The sequence below is a fragment of the Pinus tabuliformis genome, chromosome Q (assembly GCF_031772625.1).
Source record: "Pinus tabuliformis cultivar Carrire ecotype Pingquan chromosome Q, CPIR1, whole genome shotgun sequence".
In the NCBI taxonomy this organism is placed as follows: domain Eukaryota; kingdom Viridiplantae; phylum Streptophyta; class Pinopsida; order Pinales; family Pinaceae; genus Pinus; species Pinus tabuliformis.
The window spans coordinates 1,020,605,609-1,020,627,473 of NC_142296.1; the positions used below are offsets into that span (position 1 = coordinate 1,020,605,609).

The following is a 21,865-nucleotide window of genomic DNA, read 5'->3' on the forward strand; positions in this document are numbered from 1 at the left end:
AGACTCGATGTGATCTTTCAATTCTTGAACATTTTTCTTTTTGATATGTCCTTCTATATTGATAGTTTGAGGAGTGGTAATTCCATCGAATGCATTACAAGATATGGTTGGATTCATTTCTTCTTTCTCGATGTGATATTTCACTTCTTGAACCTTTTTCTTCTTGATATGTCCTTCTATCTTGAGAGTTTTATGAGTGGTATTTCTTTCCAATGCTTTACAAAATATGGTCGGATTCATTTCTTCTTTCTCTGGGGTTGGTTCCTGGTGTATATACTCTTCTTTTGACATTTCTTGATCATTTTCTTCCTCCTCTCCACAACCAATGTAAAATAATTTCTTCTCAGCACACTTATGACCGTTAATCTATTCGTTATCACAATTGTAACAAAGCCCTTTTTCTCTTTTTTCTTCCAATTGTTGTGGTGTAACCCTTGTAGGTTGTGGAAGTCTAGGAGAAACAACACTTCCATCTTTATAGTTGTGAGGGGTAGACTTACTTGTTGCCATAATTTTGCTTTCCACTTTGTAACAAAGCCCTTTTTCTCTTTTTTTCTTCCAATTGTTGTGGTGTTGCTCTTTGTATCCTCATAATGTGCTATCATTTCCTCTGTGAAAATGTACCACATAACAAGTTGTTTACGAGAACAAAGCCCTTTATACCATAAAAATTGATCCAGTCCTAAATATGAAGATGCAATACATACCTTTTATAACAGTGGTACACCATGTAGATCAAAATATTGATCCATCTGTAGTATCCAATTTACTGGATCCTTTCCATCAAACTTCCTCATATCGCATTTTCTTGATTTCAGGAGCTCGATCTTGAAATGGCTGTAACTATGTACTTTCAGATCTCAAAGTTCTGAAATTGTCTCTTGCAGTAGCCCTCTGAGTCCTCTTTCTAACCCCGCAAGTCTGATCAAAATTTGATTCTCCAAGAAAGTGTTATGCTCAATCTCCTAAGATGCCCTGATTATATGATGTTTCAGTAGAGGGAACTTGTACGACGTGCCACGTGTCACTGTTTCGACCTTCGGATCTGAAAACTATGCACAGAAAACTACTGTTTGTCCTCTTTCTGTAACTTCTTACAAAATTCAGTTTGTTGCTCAGAGAGAAAGTTATGACGATTTTCCCAAGGTCACCTGTTTAGGATGTAATTCGGGAGTCTGCAAAAACCCTAACTTCATCAGACTATATCTCCGAAAATATAGTGAGATAGGATTTGAAATTCGGAGCCGAGGTTCAGACCAATTTCTTCTCAAATGGGTTTTTGTTTTAGCTTTTGAAACTTCGTAGTGAAATAGTTATAGGGAAAATCCCACGATGACCTGTTTTAGCTTAAATTCTGGAGCTTGCAAAAAGCCTAACTTCCTCAGATCATATCTCCGTAAATATAGCAAGACAAGCTCTGAAATTCGGACCCGAGGTTCAACGGGATTTCGTCTCAAATGGGTTTTTATTTTCGCTTCTGAAACGTCGCAAACAAAAAGTCATAGCGAAAATGCCACAATGACCTATTTGGAGCAACGAAACCCTAGAATCCACAACTCTGATACCAAATGTTATGAAACCAACGCACAAAAAGATAGAAAAGATAGATGAACGCCTTAGAAATCAACGTCTTCGAGGGGGCGACCTCCTTTAAATTACACAATTGAACAATTCTTGGATCATACAAATGACAAGACCTCCTTTCTATATATAGGAATCTGAGGGGTCATAATATAATCAGAGCCGACATAACAATAATAATGTAAGGGCACAATAATAACAATAGTGGGCTTCTATAGGGCACAATAATAACAATATGGGGACTACATGGGCACAACAATATAATAAGGGGGTTGTACTAATAACAATAAAGGGTTACACTAGTAATATAGGGACCTAACATTGTAACATTCAATATACTTGTACAATCATCTTATTAATAAAAATATTACTTACAATACATTGCCTTCAAAACTAAACAAGGTTTGTATGAGTGGTTAGTTATGCCACTTGGCCTATGTAATGCACCAACTACGTTTATGAGATTAACGAATGATGTACTGTGCCCTTTTATAGATTCATTTGTTATTGTCTATTTGGATGATATACTGGTATATAATGCTACTTGGGAGGGCATATTTCACATTTGACACAGGTGCTGGAAGCATTGAAGAAGCATGAGCTACTAGAAAATCTCAGGAAGTGAGTTTGCGCAACAGTCTTTGTTGTATTGGGGTATGAGATCGGTGGAGGAGAACTAGAGATAGATCCTTCCAAGATGGAGGCCAATATGAAATGGCTGGTGCCTACTAACGTTTCTGAGGTCAAGAGTTTGATTGGGGTAACACAGTACCTGAGGAAATTCATAGCCTCATTTTTAGCACTAGCAGCACTGCTCCATTCCATAACAGCAAGTGGCAACGGTTTCTAGTGGGGAAAAAGCCAGCATAAGGCTTTTGATGAGCTAAAGAAGAAGATCAGTCAAACACCAGTTCTGACTTTACCAAACTTGCAACGACCCTTTGAAGTGGAGACAAATGCTGGTGGGTATGCTATGGGAGCTGTCTTGAAGCAGGAAGGAAGGCCTGTATGCTACTATTCTGCTCCGACTCCAACTCGGCCGAGGGTCCACTTAGACTCCGACTCCGACTCGATATCGACTCGGTCGGCTCGATTTCAATGACTCGGTCGTTGTAAAAAATACATTAAATATTTTTATTTATTTATAAAAAACATAATTTTAAAGATTTTCATCATGTTTCCAAACACAACATTAGAATATAGATAGAAGACAACAATGATTAAAGGAGGCTCATGAATATATCCATTATATCAAAATGGCACCCATTGCACTGTCCAATACATACATGATGATGATATAGAGATTAAAACAAAAACACATAACCAAGAAGGCTAGAAATGGCGTTATCCTCCAAAATAGATTGTAAGTCATCAAGGAACTAATATAAGGGTCCAAGAGTGTCCCTCACTCCAAGAAAGTCCCAAAGTGCAGGTGTACATCTTCAAAAGGTGCATCCTCCACCATGATGTCATCTAGGAGAGACCTTATGTCACCCTTTTCAAGCATGTGAGTGACATGGCACTCCTAAGGGTAAGCATTGGCATCAAAGAGGGATGTGCTAGCCCTCCTAAATCATCTCAATGACAACCATCCTCATCTGTGCTTTGGAAGAAGGCACCATCCACCAAAATAGGGTCAAGGCCAGCCAGGGGGCATCTTCAGTCCATTTGAGCATATCATCAAATAGTCCAACGTCCAAGGTTTTAAGTTTAGTGTTTTAGCATTTGGAGGCTCATCAAGGGGTGTAGCATCATGTGGAATCAACTCAAGGCTCGATGCTCATCTTTGGAGGGCCAAGGTTGGGGCCACAAAGTTAGGTTTGCTTTAAGAAAGGGGCAAAGAACCTATTGGAAGGTTTTGAAGAAGAATGAAGCTATCCCTTAAGGAATCTCTACTACATATGTGATACCACCTAAACAAACCTCTTAAGGTCAAACGAGATAAACTTATTTAGGGACAAAAAACCATTAAAGTATCATAGTGAAAACTTTGGAGTCCTGCAAAAGAAAAAAATAAAAAAAATCGTTGTTTTTTAGTTCACGTGCCGCTGTCATCCAACCCGCCCGAGTAGGCTCGGACTCGGCCGAGCCGGCCGGGTTATTACCGAGCCGATTGAGTTGTTAGACAACTCGGCTGGCTCGGTAATAACCTGGCCTGCTGAACCGGTTCACTGGCCGAGTTGACCCGGTGAGGCCTTGACTCGAACCAACTCGGCCGAATCTTAAAACATTGCTCTTAACTACCCTACCTAGGATAAGGAGCTCTATGCCATGGTGCAAGGTGTGAAGAAGTGGAAGCATTATCTGATGGGAAAGGAGACAGTAATCCACACATATCACCAACTGTTACAAGTCTTGCAGGCACAGAGTAAGCTACAACAACCCATACATTACAAGTAGATGGGGTTTTTACAACAGTTTCATTTACTGATCCAGTATAAGAAGGCCAACACAAACAAGTTGGCTGACATGCTTTCAAGGCCACGCACATCAAAGATCACAGCTTTGGGGACTCTTATGCACATGGAGCTATTCAACCATGATGCATACAGGGAGGCATATTCAGAGGATGAGGACTTCAAGGAGGTGTATCAACAGTTGCAGAGTTAGAGTCATGTGCACGATGGCGACACTGTTGACTACTATCTCTAGGATGGGTTACTCTACAGACTAGATAAGCTATGTGTTCCTAAAGGTGAGCGATTGTAGCTGATCAAAGAGGCTCACACCTCCAAGGTTGCAGGGCACTTTGGTGTGGGGAAGACCATGGCTAATTTGTAGAGGTATGTGTATTGGCCCAAGATGTAAGAGAAGGTAGCTAGGTTCATAAGAGGATGCATGCTTTGTTGTACCAGCAAGCCTAACAACAAGAAACAGGGTCTATATCATCCCTTACCTATACCTACTCGTCCTTTGGAAAGCATTTCCATGGACTTTGTGGGAGGTTTACCAACGACCATGAAGGGACATGACTACCTGTTCGTGATAGTTGACAGGTTCAGCTAGATGTGTGTTCTGATGCCTTGTAAAAAGACCATCACTGGGCATGAAGCATCAAACTTGTTCTTTGGACAAGTCTAGGTGCACTTAGGATACCAAGGAGCTTCGTTTCAGACAGGTACACAAGATTTATTAGTGCATTTTGGACTACATTGTGGGGCAAGATGGACACGAAGTTGAAGATATCTACAACATTCCATCCACAGACAGATAGGAAAATAGTAGTCAACAGGACTTTGGTGCAACTTTTCAGGGGATACAACTAGAAGAATCCAAAGTCTTGGGATGAAAATTTGGTATATATACAACATTCTTACAACATAGCAATCCACACTTACACAGGAAAGTCCCTATTTGAAACTTGTTTTGGATATTTTCCACCTTCACCTTTGGATATTGCATATGGGCAACAAGGAGAAGCGAGGGAAGATCTTACAGGAGATGCTTTGAGGGCTGAAAAATTTATAGACAGGATCAAGCAGATCCATCTACAAGTATAAGAAACACTGCAGAAGTCACATGAGTAGTATAAGGCCAGGCATGATCAACACAGAATAGAGAAATCGTTTAAGGTGGGAGACAAAGTATGGCCAAATTTAACAAGGAGAGGCTACAGGGGCTTGGTAAGAAAATCAAGGCTTTGAGGTATGGTTAATGCCTATCGACTCAGTTTACCACCATATATGCGCATTTATTGAGTTGTGAATGTAAAAAATTTGAAACTCTATGAGCCTTCCATGCTAGATTAGGAAGAGGAATAGGTCCTACCTTTTGTGGAGGATTTGGCACCAGATGCTCAAAGATAGTATTGCAGAAGAGGTCCAAAACTACAAGACAGGGGCAACATGATCTTTGGAAAATTGGCTTGAAGGGACAACTTCTAAGCAAAGATAAATGGTACACAAGAGAGAAGGTAGAGGAAAAATTTCCTCACCTCATTCAGTAAAAGCTTTTTGGGACCAAAAGCATCCCAAAATGGGGAGGTGTGATCTGAATTGGATTATTATATTGTTTGTCATCCGTCTTGATGCATTTGGAGTGGAAAAAGTGGAGGAATCAGCTAATGGTACTGCTTTGACTGACGGGACCCAGTTTGGCAAAACGAGGTCTGAAACCTTCCTAGAGTGTTTTGAGGCATCAAACGAATTTTTTGGTGGGTAAAACTTCGACAATTTAGCGCCACACCTTCTCATGCTATTCTACACTCAAAAATCTTTCCAATGGTGCAAGAAGCATGTCAATTGGAGTCTGTATGCAAAAGTTATGCCACTCAGAAGTTGACCTTCCTGTTTTCACACCTATAATTTGGGAGGATGGTGTGTTAGCCCCCATTATTCATGGAAGGGAGGCTACCCACGTGTTTGTGATGTAAAAGACTCTAGAAGAGTCTATATTGTAACTCTAGTTAAGAGTTGATGTCGTCAAACTTAACCACTAGTAGGCTATTGGACTGTGTTATAATCGGGTCACTAAGAGGAGGAGGCATTCCATTCTTTTGAGAGCATTTTCTTCATAGCTGAGCAAAGATGGCCAAGAGAGATAGGAGGTAGAGCACACAAAGAGGATCTGTGTATTATAGCAGCCCATGAGCCACATGCCTTACTTCTTTGTACTTGCAACCTTATTTTCATAACACGAGAAAGAGAGCGAAGCAGTCTCACCTTCTAGTTGGGTTTTCTCCCGAAAGGGTTTCCTAGAGCATATCTTGTGTCTTATGTGGGTGTGTGAGCTTATTTTGTCGTTCTGCACTTTTCTGCATAATTTTCATTCGCATGCATGGACTAATTACAGTTAAATTTATAGATCTAGAGGATTAATAAAACTATAATAGTGTAGAAATACAAAATTTTTAATATAATATTATCAGATCTATTGTGACAAACTGTCCAGTGGAATATCCACGACAATTTATGGATCATTGCCCTTCTTGAGGTTAGGACAATTTCTTTCGAGGTGTCCATATTCATTACATTCATAACACTGCATCTTAGACATGTCAATTTTCTTTTGAAACTTCTTTCGAGGCTCAAATTTTCCGAACTTTGCTTTCTTCCTTGTCATAGTTGCAAATGCTTGTGTTTGCTCATTTGATCCAATGTCATTCTTTGCTTTTAATTTGGTTTCTTCAATCTTAAATAATGCCCATAGATAACTGAATGGTGTAGCATCCTTCGTTGCACAGATGCCTGATACAAAGTTGCCCCATTCATCTAGTAATGCATTGAGTACACAAGTGGTCATCTCTAGATCTGACATTGTTTCTCCTAGCTCTTGTAGTTGACCTCAAATTTAGATACCTTCATGAGATATGAAGCCATCCCTTCTTCTTTTGATACTTTCACCTTGTATAATTCATTTCTTAAAGATATTATTTCCCCATTTGTACGTACAGAGTACAACTCTACCAACCTGTCATAGATTTCTTTTGATGCCTTCAATTTCTCTACAAAGGGAATGAGAGAATCCTTGATAGATCTAATGAGGACTTTTTGAGCCCTTATTTCTCCTTTCATATACTTTGACAATGCTTGAGATTGTCCTTGAGGAGGCTTTGTGATGGAGCCCTTGACATCTTAGAAACTTCATTTTCTATGAGATTCAAATCCGTTCTCTTTTTCCATGCAAGGTAGTTTGATGTACCAACAAGTTTATTGTTCTCCTTGCAGAAAGTTGTCATTTGATTTGTAGGATGAGACATAATTATAAAGTACTTACTTGACAAATGAAGATGCCTCCTTGCTGATTGTGAAAATTTGGAAGCCCCAAATTTCTATTCCAACAACTGATTAAGTTTCTTCTATCTGTTAATTACTGAACAAATTATTAACTGTTTCCTAGAGTAAACACCGAAACTAATACACTGCAACCATCACCATTTAAATAAAATGTGGAAGCAAGAAACTGAACAAGAAAGAGATACACAACACATCTACACAATTATTTTTGGACAAATGTCCCCGAAAAAACCTAATGTGGGAAAACTGGTGCAACAATTGAGGGTTTTATTATTATGCAGTAGTAATTATGAATAGAATCTTTGGATGCCTTGCTGGCTATCCAGTACAGAGAACATTACTGATAGAGAAATGAGTGAGATTACCTCACACTATCACTGGTAATCCTGGCTGATCCAGCCAGTGAATGGCCAGCCCCTGACTAACTCTGCGCGGTCTCTACGCAATCACTGCGTAGGCCCTGCATCACAGCTACTGGGGTCTGTGTCACTCCTCCCCGCTGATCGATTTGTCTCTGAGATTTCGACTTTTTCCCTCCCGGTCTCACACCCCGACTTCTGGCTCTGGAAATTTATTCTCCAACAAATTTACAGATCCCCTCTGGGCTTCTGCACTGCCTCTGTGTGGCCCTGTGTCAGCCTCTTTGGCTTTGCGCTGCCTTTGTTGGATCTCTCTCTGCCTTCTCTGTTGAGTATTCCCAGATTAGGAGAAATCTCCAACCGGAACTATCCCTGCCCCTCACTACAAAAGATCACTTCGAATTCTCTTCCCGACAACTGCTGTGCTTTAGAAATTCGATCTTCTGATCTCCACTCAATGTGTTCTCCAAGTGCCCATCGATGTCCTTATAATCCTTTAGTCGAGAACCAATGGCCCAAATTAGATTCTAATGAATGGTTTAGATCATTTGGACTCGATCTCCGCCTTCTTCTAGAAGTTTCACCCACAGTTAGATTAATACCCTTTAATTATTTTAATTTCCTAAGTTTAGACTTAGGCACCCTTTAAAAATAATTAATTATTTTAATAAAATTGTCTTCGAGTGGAATTTTCCAAAACGATTTCTGGGTATTGGAGAATGCATGTGTCTAAGCCTCCGTGCAAATTTTGAGGAGCACATCCGATGCTTCCAGAAATCAACACTCCCTTTTAGCAAGGAATGTGCTCTAGTAATGCAACCTGCTGAAGTATCACTCTGACTCTGAAACATCTCCCTCTGCGCTACTGATGTCTGACATCGCTGCCCATCAACTACTGCGCGAATGCTGCATCTGTACCTCTGTTGGCCCTGCCACTGTCAACATTGCATTCGTACTACAATTCCCTCTCAAATTTTGCATCCGTGCTGCTGCTGGCACTGCCATTGCCAACATTGCAACCTTCTCCAACAATTGTTGCTACTACATCAGCAACAGAAAAGCATCCCAAATTATTGAACAAGTGTTCAGTATGATCCATCTCGTTGCTGGAATCTGATTGCTGCTAGTCTCTACGTTGACCCTCTGAAGCCTCTGCGCTGCTGCTGACCCCAGCTCTGTGCCAACTGCACTGCTGCCAACTCTGCTCTGCGCTACTTAGTCTCTGGCGCTCCTAGCCACTGCAACTGTCACTCCGACACTCCTGTGCACCAATTGACACTGGTCCATCTTGCTACTTCTGATTTGGGCTCTCGTAGCAAGGAATTGATTGAAGAGGTGGGCTCCTCAAGGATCCTGCCCATCTGTAGTCCTTTCAAACTACAACTTTAGATCACCATACCTCCCTCCTGGAAGTATCTGGGCTGTCATGGAAAACTCCTCCTCCTTGATCTTTGCGGGTGTATCCTTTGAATCATTCATCTCATCTTTGTCCTTCTTTTTGAGAGGACATTGTGTTGCGTAGTGACTGAATTCACCACACTTGAAGCATTTAATATTCGAGATGTCCTTCTTCTGTCTCCGCTGCTCCTGCTGCCCCTTGGATGCGAGGGTTGCATTCTCTTCCTTCTCCTTGGGCTTTGACCCACTGCTGCTGCTTTCGTCAAGTTTACAGTTGACCAAGTCTCGCCTCAGCTCCTCTTGCTTAAGAGCTGTCCACATTCCTTCCCAGTTCGACAAGTTCTCCTTGCCCAGGATGCTCTGGACAAATACTTTCCACTCCTCTGAAACTAAGTTGAGGGCCAGTCTTACCATCTCAGAAGACTGAGGTGTAGACCCCACAACTGCTAGCTCATCTCGGGTCTCCTGAAGCTTTGCAAGGAACAAATTAATGCGTTCCCCTTCTGCATATGCGTGGACCTCTTCTTCTGCTCTAAGTACATATTCTGTTGCTCAGAAGATCCTTGATACAATGTCGACAATGCGTCCCACATCTCCTTGGCAGTCCCTCTGCTAGCAATGTGACAGACCACATGATTCTTCACTCCATCGAGGATCATTCTCTTTCTCTTTGCCATCTCTCCCTTGTAATTTTTGAGCGGATCTAGATTCGCGAGCACAACTACCACGTTGTTGACGTAGATCTTGAGAAAATGTTCATCTAGAAGGCATGACATCTTTGCCTTCCAGATCACATAGTGCCGATCCTAATCTCTCAACCCACTGGCTGCCATTTCTGACACTCAAAAAAGTTGAATGACCTCCTCTCTCCTGTTGTTGTTCAGCAAATGATAATTCAAATTCCCTGGCTAGGAATTCTCTGAGGAAGAAATTCCCTTAAGTGTCTCTTCTTTCTTCTGATGCCTTTCTACCCAACAATTGCCTGCAGAAAATTGCGTCACACCAGGAACCCCTCTTTGCTGAAGCTTTTGCTGCATTGCTCCCTCTGCTGCTGACAAATCTCGATCTAGAAATCCTACCTCTCTGTCAACTCACTTAGAGAGAGATTTACCACGAAAATCTTGCCCTCCTGGCCTGAATTGCACACTCCCTCTGGGGATTCGATTTGTTGCGTATGCAACACTTCGACTTCCCTTCTTCCTTCAGCGCTGGGCTCTTCCGACATTGCTCTCTTGTTTCACCTACAACTCCGATACCATGTGAAACTTTGGAAGCCCCAAATCTCTATTGTAGCAGTTGATTAAGTTTCTTCTATTTGTTAATTATTGAACAAATTATTTACTGTTTCCTAGAGTAAACACCGAAACTAATACACTGCAGCCCTCACCATTTAAATAAAATGCGGAAACAAGAAACTGAACAAGAAAGAGATACACAACACATCTACACAGTTAGTTTTGGACAGATGTCCCTGGAAAAACCCAATGCAGGAAAACTGGTGCAACAACTGAGGGTTTTATTATTATGCAGTAGCAATTCTGAATACAATCTCTGGATGCCCTGCTGGTTATCCAGTACAGAGAATATTATTGACAAAGAGATGAGTGAGATTACCTCACACTATCACTGGAAATCCTAGCTGATCCAACCATTGAATGGCTAGCCCCTGGCTGCCTTTGCATAGTTCCTACACAATCACTGCGTAGGCCCTGCGTCACAGCTATTGGGGTTTGCATCACTCCTCCCAGCTGATCGATTTGCCTTTGAGATTTCGACTTCTACCCTCCCAGTCTCACACCCTGACTTCTGGCTCTGGAAATCGATTCTCCAACAAATTTACGGATTCCATCTGGGCTTCTGTGTTGCTGCTTCGTGGCCCTACGTTAGCCTCTTTGGCTCTGCGCTACCTCTGGTGGATCTCTCTCTGCCTTCCTTGCTGAATATTCCTGGCTCAGGAGAAATCTCCAATCGAAACCATCCCTGCCCCTCACTGCAAAAAATCACTTCGAATTCTCTTCCCGACAACTGCTGTGTTTCAGAAATTCGATCTTTTGATCTCCACTCGATGTATTCTCCAAGTGCCCATCGATGTTCTTCTTATAATCGTCCAGTTGAGAACCAATGGCCAGATTAGATTCTAATCAATGGTTCAGATCATTTGGACTCGATCTCCGCCTTCTTCTAGAAGTTTCACCGACAGTGAGATTAATACCCTTTATTTATTTTAATTTCCTAAGTTTAGACTTAGGCACCCATTAAAAATAATTAATTATTTTAATAAAACAGTGTCTAGGTGGAATTTCCCAAAACAATTTCTGGGTATTGGAGAATGCATGTGTGTAAGCCTCCTTGCAAGTTTTGAGACTTAGAGCACATTTGATGCTACCAAAAATCAACACTGATGATGTCTTCCACTAGAGTGTGAGATTTAGAATAAGGTAGGATGATCTATCTTCTTCAAAATGATAGTTTCTTTTCTTCTAGATGAGTGAGATGTTCTTCTTCCATCACAAGTGTTTGAGGCATGATGTTTTCTTCAATATGAGGGAGATCACTTTGATTCCTTTGAAGATGATGAAGAATGTGGAGACTGCCCAAAATACTTCAAATTTGTAGAGTCCTTCTTTCTTTGAGATGGAGGTGGGGTCCTTGAGGTCTTTTTTTCTTCTTTCAAGATGATAAGGTCTTTGGGATTGTGATGACTAGATCTTCTTGATGCTCTTCCTCTTGTATTTAGCCCTTATGTATCCTTTTTCAATTGATTGATCTTCAAGCTGCCTTTCCTTGTCACCTTAGCTCTGATACCATGTTGAGAAATCTAGGGCAGCTAGATTAGGGTGATTTCTCTTACTTTGATAACTGTTTGTGATGTTCTTTTACTTCAACTTGTAGAATTTATAATTAGCTTCTTCTTCTCTTGATTATTATTGTGTTCTTATCATCAAACAACTACCAAAAACATGAATATCAATAGAACAAGTGGACACAAGATATAGGCTGCTAGCTAGGGCGAAAACCTCTCCAAGAGAGGAAAACCCTCAAGAATTCCTCTTCTTATAGAATATTCAAATGACGAATTCCAAGACCTTTAGACTCAAAAACAAAGACCCCTCCAAGACCAAGTCAACCTTCCTTTCAATGTACCGCTGCTTGACAAAGTCAATTATAGTCCAACTTCTTCAAATCCTCAACTTCGACCCCTGCAATACTTTTTCACTCCCTTATTCATATCTGCAATTTTCGGCCTTCCTGCAATAGCTGCAATTTCGCATGTGTGGAAGTAATATGGTAAAATAAGTCTCCTTCCTTCACATAGGGTGCTTCTCTCTCCTTAATGATTCAACTTCAAAGCTATATCTTTTTGACACCAAACTTCGACTCCTTTAGATGGCTGCAATTTAGATGTTGCTGCAACTAAATATGCTCTAATTCTTCGCATGTGTGAGAGAGATGGGTAGAAAAAAATTCAGATTTCGGTTCTTTTTGTTGTTTTCTAGTCTTCCTTTGTTCTTTGCTCTTCTTCCTTGCTTAGATCAAACTTGCTTGGATGACCTTCAAATGAGGTCGAATGATATTGTATATATACACTTTCATGGAGCTCGAACAACCCTAATGAGGCCGACTTCATCCTTTGTAGGCCGACTTGTTCTGTGGTGGTTATAAGAAGTGCTAAAGCAAGCTTGTCCAACTAATCTACAACATCATGTACAAGATGCAAGTGTATGGTGAATAATGTATGCTTTATGATGCTAGGGTTTGATAACAACATATGACTGCCACAATACATGTAATCTGGCATAGTATATATATTCAAGGTATGCCGAGCTTCTTCAGTTATGATGCTTAGTATACTTTAGCACTGGTTGTGATTCATATTAATGATGCATGCCATGTGATCCGAAGTTATTATGATCAAAGGTGATCCAAGTTATGTTATGTCATGGTGCTACAATATATAATCTAAGGTGATCCGAGATATGCTATGTGTAGGTAATAACTGAAGTTGTTACAGTATAGGTGCAAGTATGCTACATAGGTGATACTTATGTAAGATGACTTGATATATGACAACCTAACTATGGCAATAACTTTTGTGGTGAATGGCAGACTCCTTGACATTACATATATGACCGTTTATCAATATTGATTGGTTTATTTGACAGTATTGAGATGTTAAGACAGGGACCTTTGACTTAATTTATAATTTGACTTGATTATGGAATAAGGCAGCCTGACTTGACAACAATAATGTATGATTCGGCCTCATTGCAACCATGATGCTTGAGCAGTAACTTTGACCTAGTCTAGATGTACTATAGCAGTGATGGATGACTCATCTCCTTGATAGTGACTCCAAATGCTTGAGCCCTAGGTGGCCTGCCACCTAATGTACTTGATGTTGGTGAGACAATATTTCTCTATGTAACTGATCCTTGTATCTCTTTTTGATGAGCATTTAATGACAATCTAATAGAAGAAAAATTTGGATCGGTTCTTGCCCTTGTGGGGTTTTTCCCTAGTCGCGGACCTAAGTCATGGTGTCTCTATTTGTGTATGCTTTTGTTCTGTGGATTCTTACTGTTTTGCTGCATTGTTTATATTATTTTTCTCTCTATATAATTGTTGATAATGATAAGATGATATGGGGTGGATATAATGTAATGAATAATGTCTAAAAATGCAATTATCTACAACAAAGCACAATATTAGCCCTAAAATTTAACAACCTATAGTTGGACTTTCACACGTTGCTAATGTTTGACGTCGGTTGTACCTCCTTTCTTCACATCGCAACTGATCTGACTCCCAGTCACTGGAAATCACTCGTGAATAAGTTAAACTGGCAAACATTGTCCACCATGCTGCTGCGCATACTTTGATTCATCTGCCACCAATTGTAGCTGAATCAATCTTTGATCTATTGTGTCACTACAACTGGCTCTGCAATTATCCCTTGAGTCCCTCACTACAACTAGCTCTACACTATATCCTGAGCACTTGACTATGCCCAACTAGCTTTGCAACTACCTCTCAAGTATCTGACTGCAACTAGTTCTGTACTGTCCCTCAAGATATGCCTGTGCCTTGCTGACATCTGGATCCTCTTGCTACATTAACTGTGGGTTCTTGTAGCATAGGTATTGATCCATGTGAACAATAATTGGATCTAATCTGGACTTCTTGCTAGTCACTCATGGACCTTGTCCACACTTTCTATCTGAAGCATCATGCTCCCCCTCCATCTGGAGGTTTCGCTACTATCAATGCGAATTCCTCCAATTTAGAGGTCAACTCATCGATTTTTGTCGAAGCTGCTGTTTGCTGCCCCTTCTTGTCCATCTTCCTCTTAGGGCATTAGGCGATGTAGTGACCAAACTCACCACATTCGAAGCACTTGACCTTCGACTGCTCCTTTTTCTTCTTCTCTCCCTTTGAGTCTTGTCCTTGACTGGGATCTTTCTTTGCCTTTCCCTTACCTGCAAGGGCTACATTTTCTTCCTCCTCTTCCACCTTCGGTCCCTTGCCACTGCTACCGGTAGCACCCTTTGCAAGACTGACCCTTAGCTCCTCCTGAGTGAAGTCACTCCACAGGCGTTCCCAATCTGGTAGCATATCTCATCCAGTGATCCCCTGAACGAAAGTTCGCCATTCCTTCGTAAACCTGTTTAGAGCTGTTCACACCAGTTCACTATCTGCAGGTTTCTCTCCTACAACTGCAAGATCACCTCAGACTCTCTGAATTCTAGTGAGGTAGGATGTAACACTTTCGCCCTTTTACATCTCTGTTGTCCTCGACTTCTCCTTGAGAATCGTTTTTTGATTCTTGATGGATCCTGGTACAACTTCACAACGTCATTCCAAATGTCCTTTGCCTCATTCTTCTCTACAGTGTGCGGGACGATATGATTTCGAACCCTGTCTATGACCATCCTCTTGGCTTTGACCATATCCTTCATGAAATCAAGATATTGAATAGGGTTTGTCGGTTCAATTACAAGTGCTGTGACGAATGCCTTACGACCATGCTCATCCAAGAGGAATTGCATCCGGACCTTCTAGACACCGAAGTTTGAGGCTTCATTAAGTCTGTCTTGATCTCTGAGTCCTACTGCAGGCATCTTTGTGAAACTTAAATAGCTGGAGAATTTTACGCTGTAAATCTCCTCCTTTCGACAACTTGACCTTCTCTCTACTACACGCACTCCCCTTCTAATGCACAAATCTGCTTTTTCACTTTCCTTCAAGTGTCCTTCCTGGAATTTGCACTGCGTGCTGCTTCTACTGGGTAACTCGCTCTACCTCTTGGAAGTCCTTCTTTGGAATTTGGCACACACACTACTAACTTTGAAACTCGTACTAGCTGGATTAACAAGTCTGCTATGACCTTCTGTTGCCAGAAATCACAACCTCCTTTCCTGCAATTGGAAAACTGGAAACCTCCTAAGAAAATAAAATGGAAATTCTGCTTCTGTGTTGTTTTCTTCCTACCCTGCGCAAATTTGCAACTGCAAACCCTTGCTGCAAATCTCTACACCCAGATCATCTCTGCAAATTAACTAATCTGCTCACTGGAACCCTCTCTTCGACAAATCTACTTGCTGCTACTACTTCTTCTAGGGCCAATCAAATTTTTTCTTCACCCTGAATTGGAATTAGATTTTCGTGTCTCCAACAATTCAATTTTGCACTACCTAGCTGGCCTACATAGATCTGGATATAGTGCTTCAGATTTCCCTCTGAAACTGCATGATTTCCCTTCCTTTTGCCTCTGAGCCTTTGATCTGATCAACAATGCTCTGATACCATGTGCAAATTCCTTGAATTGCAGCGATTGAGTATTATTCTCCAAACTTAACAATTTATTTGTCTTTTGTTAAATTTTAACGACAAATAGCAAATAAACCACACTGTAATTCTTCACCAAATAAAATATGCTATGGAAATAAAATAGGAACTGAGAAATAGATGCACATATACAAAATAATGACACCGGTATTTTGGACTAAACTTCCCCGGAAAAAAACCCAAAGGAAAAACTAGTGCAACAAATGAGGGTTTATTTTATTATGCAACAATTTGAGAATTATAATTACAACTGGTTGCCCAACTAGAAAACGTCTGGTAATACACTGACGAAATATATTGGAGATCACAGATCTCCTCTGCAAATCATCTTGGCCTTCTCTGGCCTGCTCGCACCCCACACTGGCAACTCACACTGCTTCTTGGAATACTCATTATTGTCTCTGTACAATTCGCACAACCCTGGATTTTCCTCCAACTTGGCCATCTAGCCTCCCTCTGCCTCTAGAATGAATTCGCTCTATCTTTTGGACAATGATCTAACCTCGAACAACTGACTGAACAAACCCTCTTCTGGCAACTTGCACTACTGGACTGGCTAACTCGCACTGCACAAATCGACCTCTTCTAAAGATAATTCAACCTCCTCTTTTCTTGCCTCCTGACAGTGGTAAATTGAGGAAGATCTCCTTTGAATCTTTGCTCCCAATTCTCTGCTGCTCCCTCTCTCTGTTGCGCTTTCCTGGCTCGAACTATGCACTCACTAAAAACACGATCTGGGTAGCTCGATCTGCCTTGCTGACAATGATCACACCGATGCTATCTCCAAGCCCTTTGACTTGCTCTTATAATCTCTCGTTGGAGTCTCAACGACCATGATTTAATCTCCATCGACGGCTAAGATCAATTAGACTTCATCAATAGAAGCCTTTAGAGCAATCTCGAACATCCTTAATTAATTAACTTTAATTTACCACTTTTCCTAAGTTAGACTTAGGAAATAATTTAATTATGGCAAATTAATTTAATTAAGGTGTTTCCCAAGCTTATCTCATGAAACCTTTTCTGGGTTTTGGAGATCTAGTGTTCCTTAGCCTCTTAGTGTTGAAGAATCTAGGGCAAGGAGTTAATGAGATTCTTCTTACATGATAACTATTTGAAAGGTATTTAACATTTTTATTATTAGCATGTTCTTTAGTGTGTTTTCTTTAGTTCATCAAATAGCTACCAAAAACAAAGAGACAAGAACACAAAGTGTTGGCATTCTGCCAGGGCCAAAACCTCTCCCTCTTTGAGAGAAAAACCCGCACATAATTCTTCTTATAGAGATTCTAATTGACGAACACCAAGACCATGACCCTTGAATTATAATGCCGCTCCAAGACCAAGACACCAATCCTCTTCTTTGTCACTGTTGAGGTCATCATCATCACTGATGTGTTTGGAAGTTCACTTCCATTACTGAGGTTACCTTCATCGAGATCATTACTGCACCTTCTCTGAGATTGTCACTATACCTTCACTGAAATCATCTCTGTCCCTTTTCTAAGATCATCATCACGTTCATGAGATTACTATACTGATCTTACCTTCTTCAAGATTTTCGTCATGACTTTAATTTCATGTCATCATCGATACACAAAGATCATAATCATGACTCTGTTTTTATGACTGAGACCATAGTTATTATGCCGAGATCTCAACTTATACCATGAATGTATTTCCTATGAGATGCCGAGACAGAGTATTCTGTGTATAGCTGAGGGTGGATTTACTGTGTGATCACAGAGATTATCATTAACGCGACCATGGTTGTGTTCCTTCCGTGTATTGAGATCTTTATAACTACACTGAGACGTAATCTCCTTCCTTGTATCAAGATCTTTATAATCATAGAGTATGTTCGAGAATGTGTCTCCCTGTGCCCATCCAAAAGTTACAGGAATGTATGCAAAGATCCAAGTTAAGTATTTTTTAAAATTTGTTTCTTTAGAGTTTTGGTTTATAGCTGACATTGCAGCTCTTATTGCTTATGTTGGGACAGGGAAGGGGGTAAGGGGTGGCACATAAATAACTCCTTAGCTCCTCAATGTAACATTTGATGCAAGTATATTGAATACTAATGAATATACAATGCAATTTCATCAAAAGAAAAAATGAGTAGAAATTTGTATATTTTGTTTGTTGCGGCAATTGTAAGCTATGATTTAACTTAGTGTCAATATAATTATAAATACTTGTTTGTATTTCTGTGTCAATATGTATGCATGTGTTTGCGTAGAAAGACATTGATGTTATATACATATAGGTAAAAGATACATACAAATGTACATCCACACATTTATAAATCTGTGGGTATATAGATGGACATGTTTGTGTATAGGTATGTGCCATGTGCACAATTGCATGTGTACATGTATCTGAGTACATATATGTACTTGCTTTTACTGACCTATATGTAAATGTGTTTTTATGGGTGTATGCTAACAAACAAATAAATGATGAATCTTCATAATTTTGGATTTAGTTCAGAATAAGATTCGGGGAAAAGATCTCATTTAATTAAATGGATTTGAATATGTATAAAATTTCAGTTTAGGCAGGTAATATACTTTTTCCTTATATCCATCATAGCCAATCAAAGGCAATGCTTTTCATAGGATATGTGTTTTGATTTTGTATTGTGAATTGTTATGCTTTAATAACATAAGATTTGTAACATTCAACTTGAGAGTGCTTTCTCCTTATTTTAATCCTAGGAGTAAATTTAAATGTCTAAACATGCGATCAGTACATGACTGATTGATATTTTCTCTTTTCCCAATGATTCCTATCACAACTTGATAATTTGAGGCTTGGTGTTCTCTCTTTTTAGGGCCTGGCATCTGCGGAGCATAGAATTAATTTATGTCAGCTTGCATCTGAAGATTCATCATTTATAATGGTGGACCCATGGGAGGTGAGCATATTTTAGCTCATTGATACTCCATGCTTTTCCCAATTACAATGTTGTCGTTGTCTAAACCTTTTCGTACTTAAATATGTAAAATGAATGAAATTTAGTCGTGAATAATACAACACTGTGATAAGCATTGTAGAGCTAGCTATGAATTTTAGCATGCCAGGAATAATTAAAAGAAGCATGCAAACATTCATTTTAGGAATCACATGTAGTTAGTTTTATCATAGATTTCATTTTATCACTTAATATCCTTTTAGTGATTGGGGACCAACCTTCTAGGGAAAGCCTAGCATTTAGATTTTAGTGTAGTGGAATCCCCTACTTAATGTGTAGAATATGATGAGGTATGCCAACTTAATACCGTAGTAGGAAGGTTACCTCTCAATGAGGGTCACTGTGAAGGGGCAAAGCAAGATAAACATATTTTCTTATAGAAAATATTTTACTAATACTATGCATATAATAAAATTGTACAAAGAGAGCCCAAAACATTACTTCAACTGCTTATCACCAATGTTAGTGGACATTTGGGAGCTGGCTAGTTTTGTGCGAGCAGGTGCCTGGTTCAAATCTCTTTGGGTGAGTTGCACTAATCTATGCTGATGGGTCTACTAGGGAATCCATCTACAAATGTGGGGAAACCTCCTTTGGTTCTCCCCATGAGGTTTTCCTTGGAAAAAAAATAAATATGCACAATAGAAAAATAATGACCTTATACTGTACCCTATAAATCTTAGGAGTTTGTGCTACAAATATGGCCCTGTGTTTTTAGCATACATATTTTACCCTAGTGTTATGAATTGCACACCAAGTGGCACTTCTAGTTGTACTTCATCTAGAGAACCAAAACCTTGTTTGATTTGTTGTATTCTTGTGAGCATACTTACAAATCCATCTCACTAATTTCACCATGCTTTTCAGGGTTAACAATGCTCAGGTGTGCTAATGCCTTTGATCGTACTTTTTTTACCTCAATGATAATCATACTTTATATTTTTTAGATCTTAAGAATAGGTCTACCTATTATGTAATTCAGGCTATTTGTTCCTAACCCGTAGAATCATCTTTATTGTGCATTGCTTTTCCTTGTATTGATGTCATGTTTTGATTTTAAGTAAAAGTAAAATTTAGGAAATTTCTTCAATCAAACAATAATATATATTTTTGCATAATTCAAACTTAACTGAAAACACTACAGAAATAACTAAATGATCAACACAAATGACTAACCATGCAGACACATGGATAAATGATTAACTTATTATTATTTTTCACAATGTTCTATGCTGTAACAATCACTTAAACAATTTCTTCTTGTAGTAGCATTCACTTTTCCAATTTATATTCAATCACACAATAACAATAAGCAATTGTAGATAGAACAATAAACAGTATGCACCATAGAAGACAGCCAAGATCAACGAGAGACAGATATTTAGGCCAAAGACCAGGGCAAAACCCCACAAGGGGGAAAACCCAACCAAATTCTTCTTGTTAGATCAAACGTTTAGCAGAGAAATAATCCAATAGTACATCCATCAACTAGTCAAAGTCAATGCCTTGGCTTTCTAAATCAGCAATCCAAAAGCCAATCAATGATGAGAGATAAAGTCAAATCTGGTCAACCGTCAAAGTACCAGTCTGTAATTTTTGGCGCTATGGAAGTATAGTCGACAACAGTCAATGACCTGCCCTAACTGGTCAAAGTCAATGGTCAAAACAGCTAAGAAGAATTCGATCAACCCAACAATGAGTGTGGCCTTCCTTCCTTAGTCAAACCCAGTCAAAACAATAGCAAAAGATTCGGTCAAAGGAGAGAGAAAATATCAGTTCAAATGTGCAGTCAAACTCTAGTCAACGCTATGGTAAACCTCATTCAAAATGTCTAGAACAGTTCGGTCAAAGTCTCCCTCAGCTCGACTTCCAAGAAAGTCAAAATATTTGGTCAAAGCAGCTCCAACAGTCCCAAGTCAAACTGAGTTAACACTTGTCAAAAGAATCCCAAAACATAAAGTCAATATAGTCAACCGAGATTCGTCCTTCACACGTGTGGAGGTCTCCTTGTCCTTGTCCAAATTGCAAATGAGAAGATGTGATGTCCAAATGAAGTCCTCCTTAGGTGTATTCATATGAGGTCAACCAAGGTGGGTTTAACCCAAGGGGTCACACCCCTTCATCAGTGGGGCCAACTTTACCATCTTAGGCTGACTTGAGCCAATAGGATAATAATAATTTCTTTGTGCAAAATTGAATTTTTCCCAAGTAGAAGTGTGGGATTCTCCATGGGGGAAATTGCTCCCTTAGCTGCCAATTATCAACACTCCCTCTCAGCTAGGGAGGAATTTCCATCTGCATCATAAGTCTCATCTTGGATGTACATGTCTCAACATCGCTACATCATATCTCATCTCGTCTCTGCTCATCTCTGCTGAAGAAGAAGAATCATCATAGGGGAGATCTAGGGTAAAGATCCTCCAAACCCTATATCCACCAGTTGATGCTCATCAACCATAGGGAGATCGATTACCACAAGTGGTAAAGATCCTCCATACCCTATGTTATATCCAACATGATTCCCAGTGATCAAGTGGTTGAACACAATGCATCCTGGACTTAGGGAGTTCAATTTATCACATGCGTCCGCCATAAGTAAAGATCCTCCATATCTAAGTCTCTTCACTCATAGGCCATATGAGTGGCAATCCCAACAAGCCCATCTTGTGATTAGGATGCATGCTAGGGTATGTACTCCGTCAAGTCTTGGACTTGACTAGGGGAGATCAACTTATCAAAATGATAAGGATCCTTCAAACCCTATAGCTCCAAGGAGTACCCCATTCCCCCAGGAGCTCCCAAAGCTTAGTGTTCGCGATCAGCCGTGACCCCTTCCTAGAAGGGTCACCTCCACTAGTCCATGCTACTCTCTGAAGACCAAGGAATCCCCTTTCGACGAAGGCTTGGTAAGAATGTCAACTATCTGCTCATCAATCGAGATGTGTTGGGGCGTCACTACTCCTCTTTGCAGC

The 21,865-nt window shown here is 40.0% G+C and overlaps 1 protein-coding gene across 16 annotated transcripts in view; it reads left to right on the forward strand.

Moving 5' to 3' along the window:
• LOC149222965 (uncharacterized) overlaps positions 1 to 21,865 on the forward strand; it is a 380,581-nt gene that overhangs the window by 105,998 nt on the left and 252,718 nt on the right. For 15 of the 16 annotated variants that reach the window (XR_016249451.1, XM_089385682.1, XM_089385683.1 and 12 more), the window contains exon 6: positions 18,753 to 18,836. The exons of the other annotated variant lie outside the window; for it this stretch is intronic. Coding sequence is in view for 14 of the 15 variants with exons in the window: in XM_089385682.1 (XP_089241808.1) it covers positions 18,753 to 18,836 (84 nt within the window). In the remaining variant the exon portion in view is untranslated. The remainder of the gene's footprint in view (positions 1 to 18,752; positions 18,837 to 21,865) is intronic. 16 annotated transcript variants of the gene reach the window in all.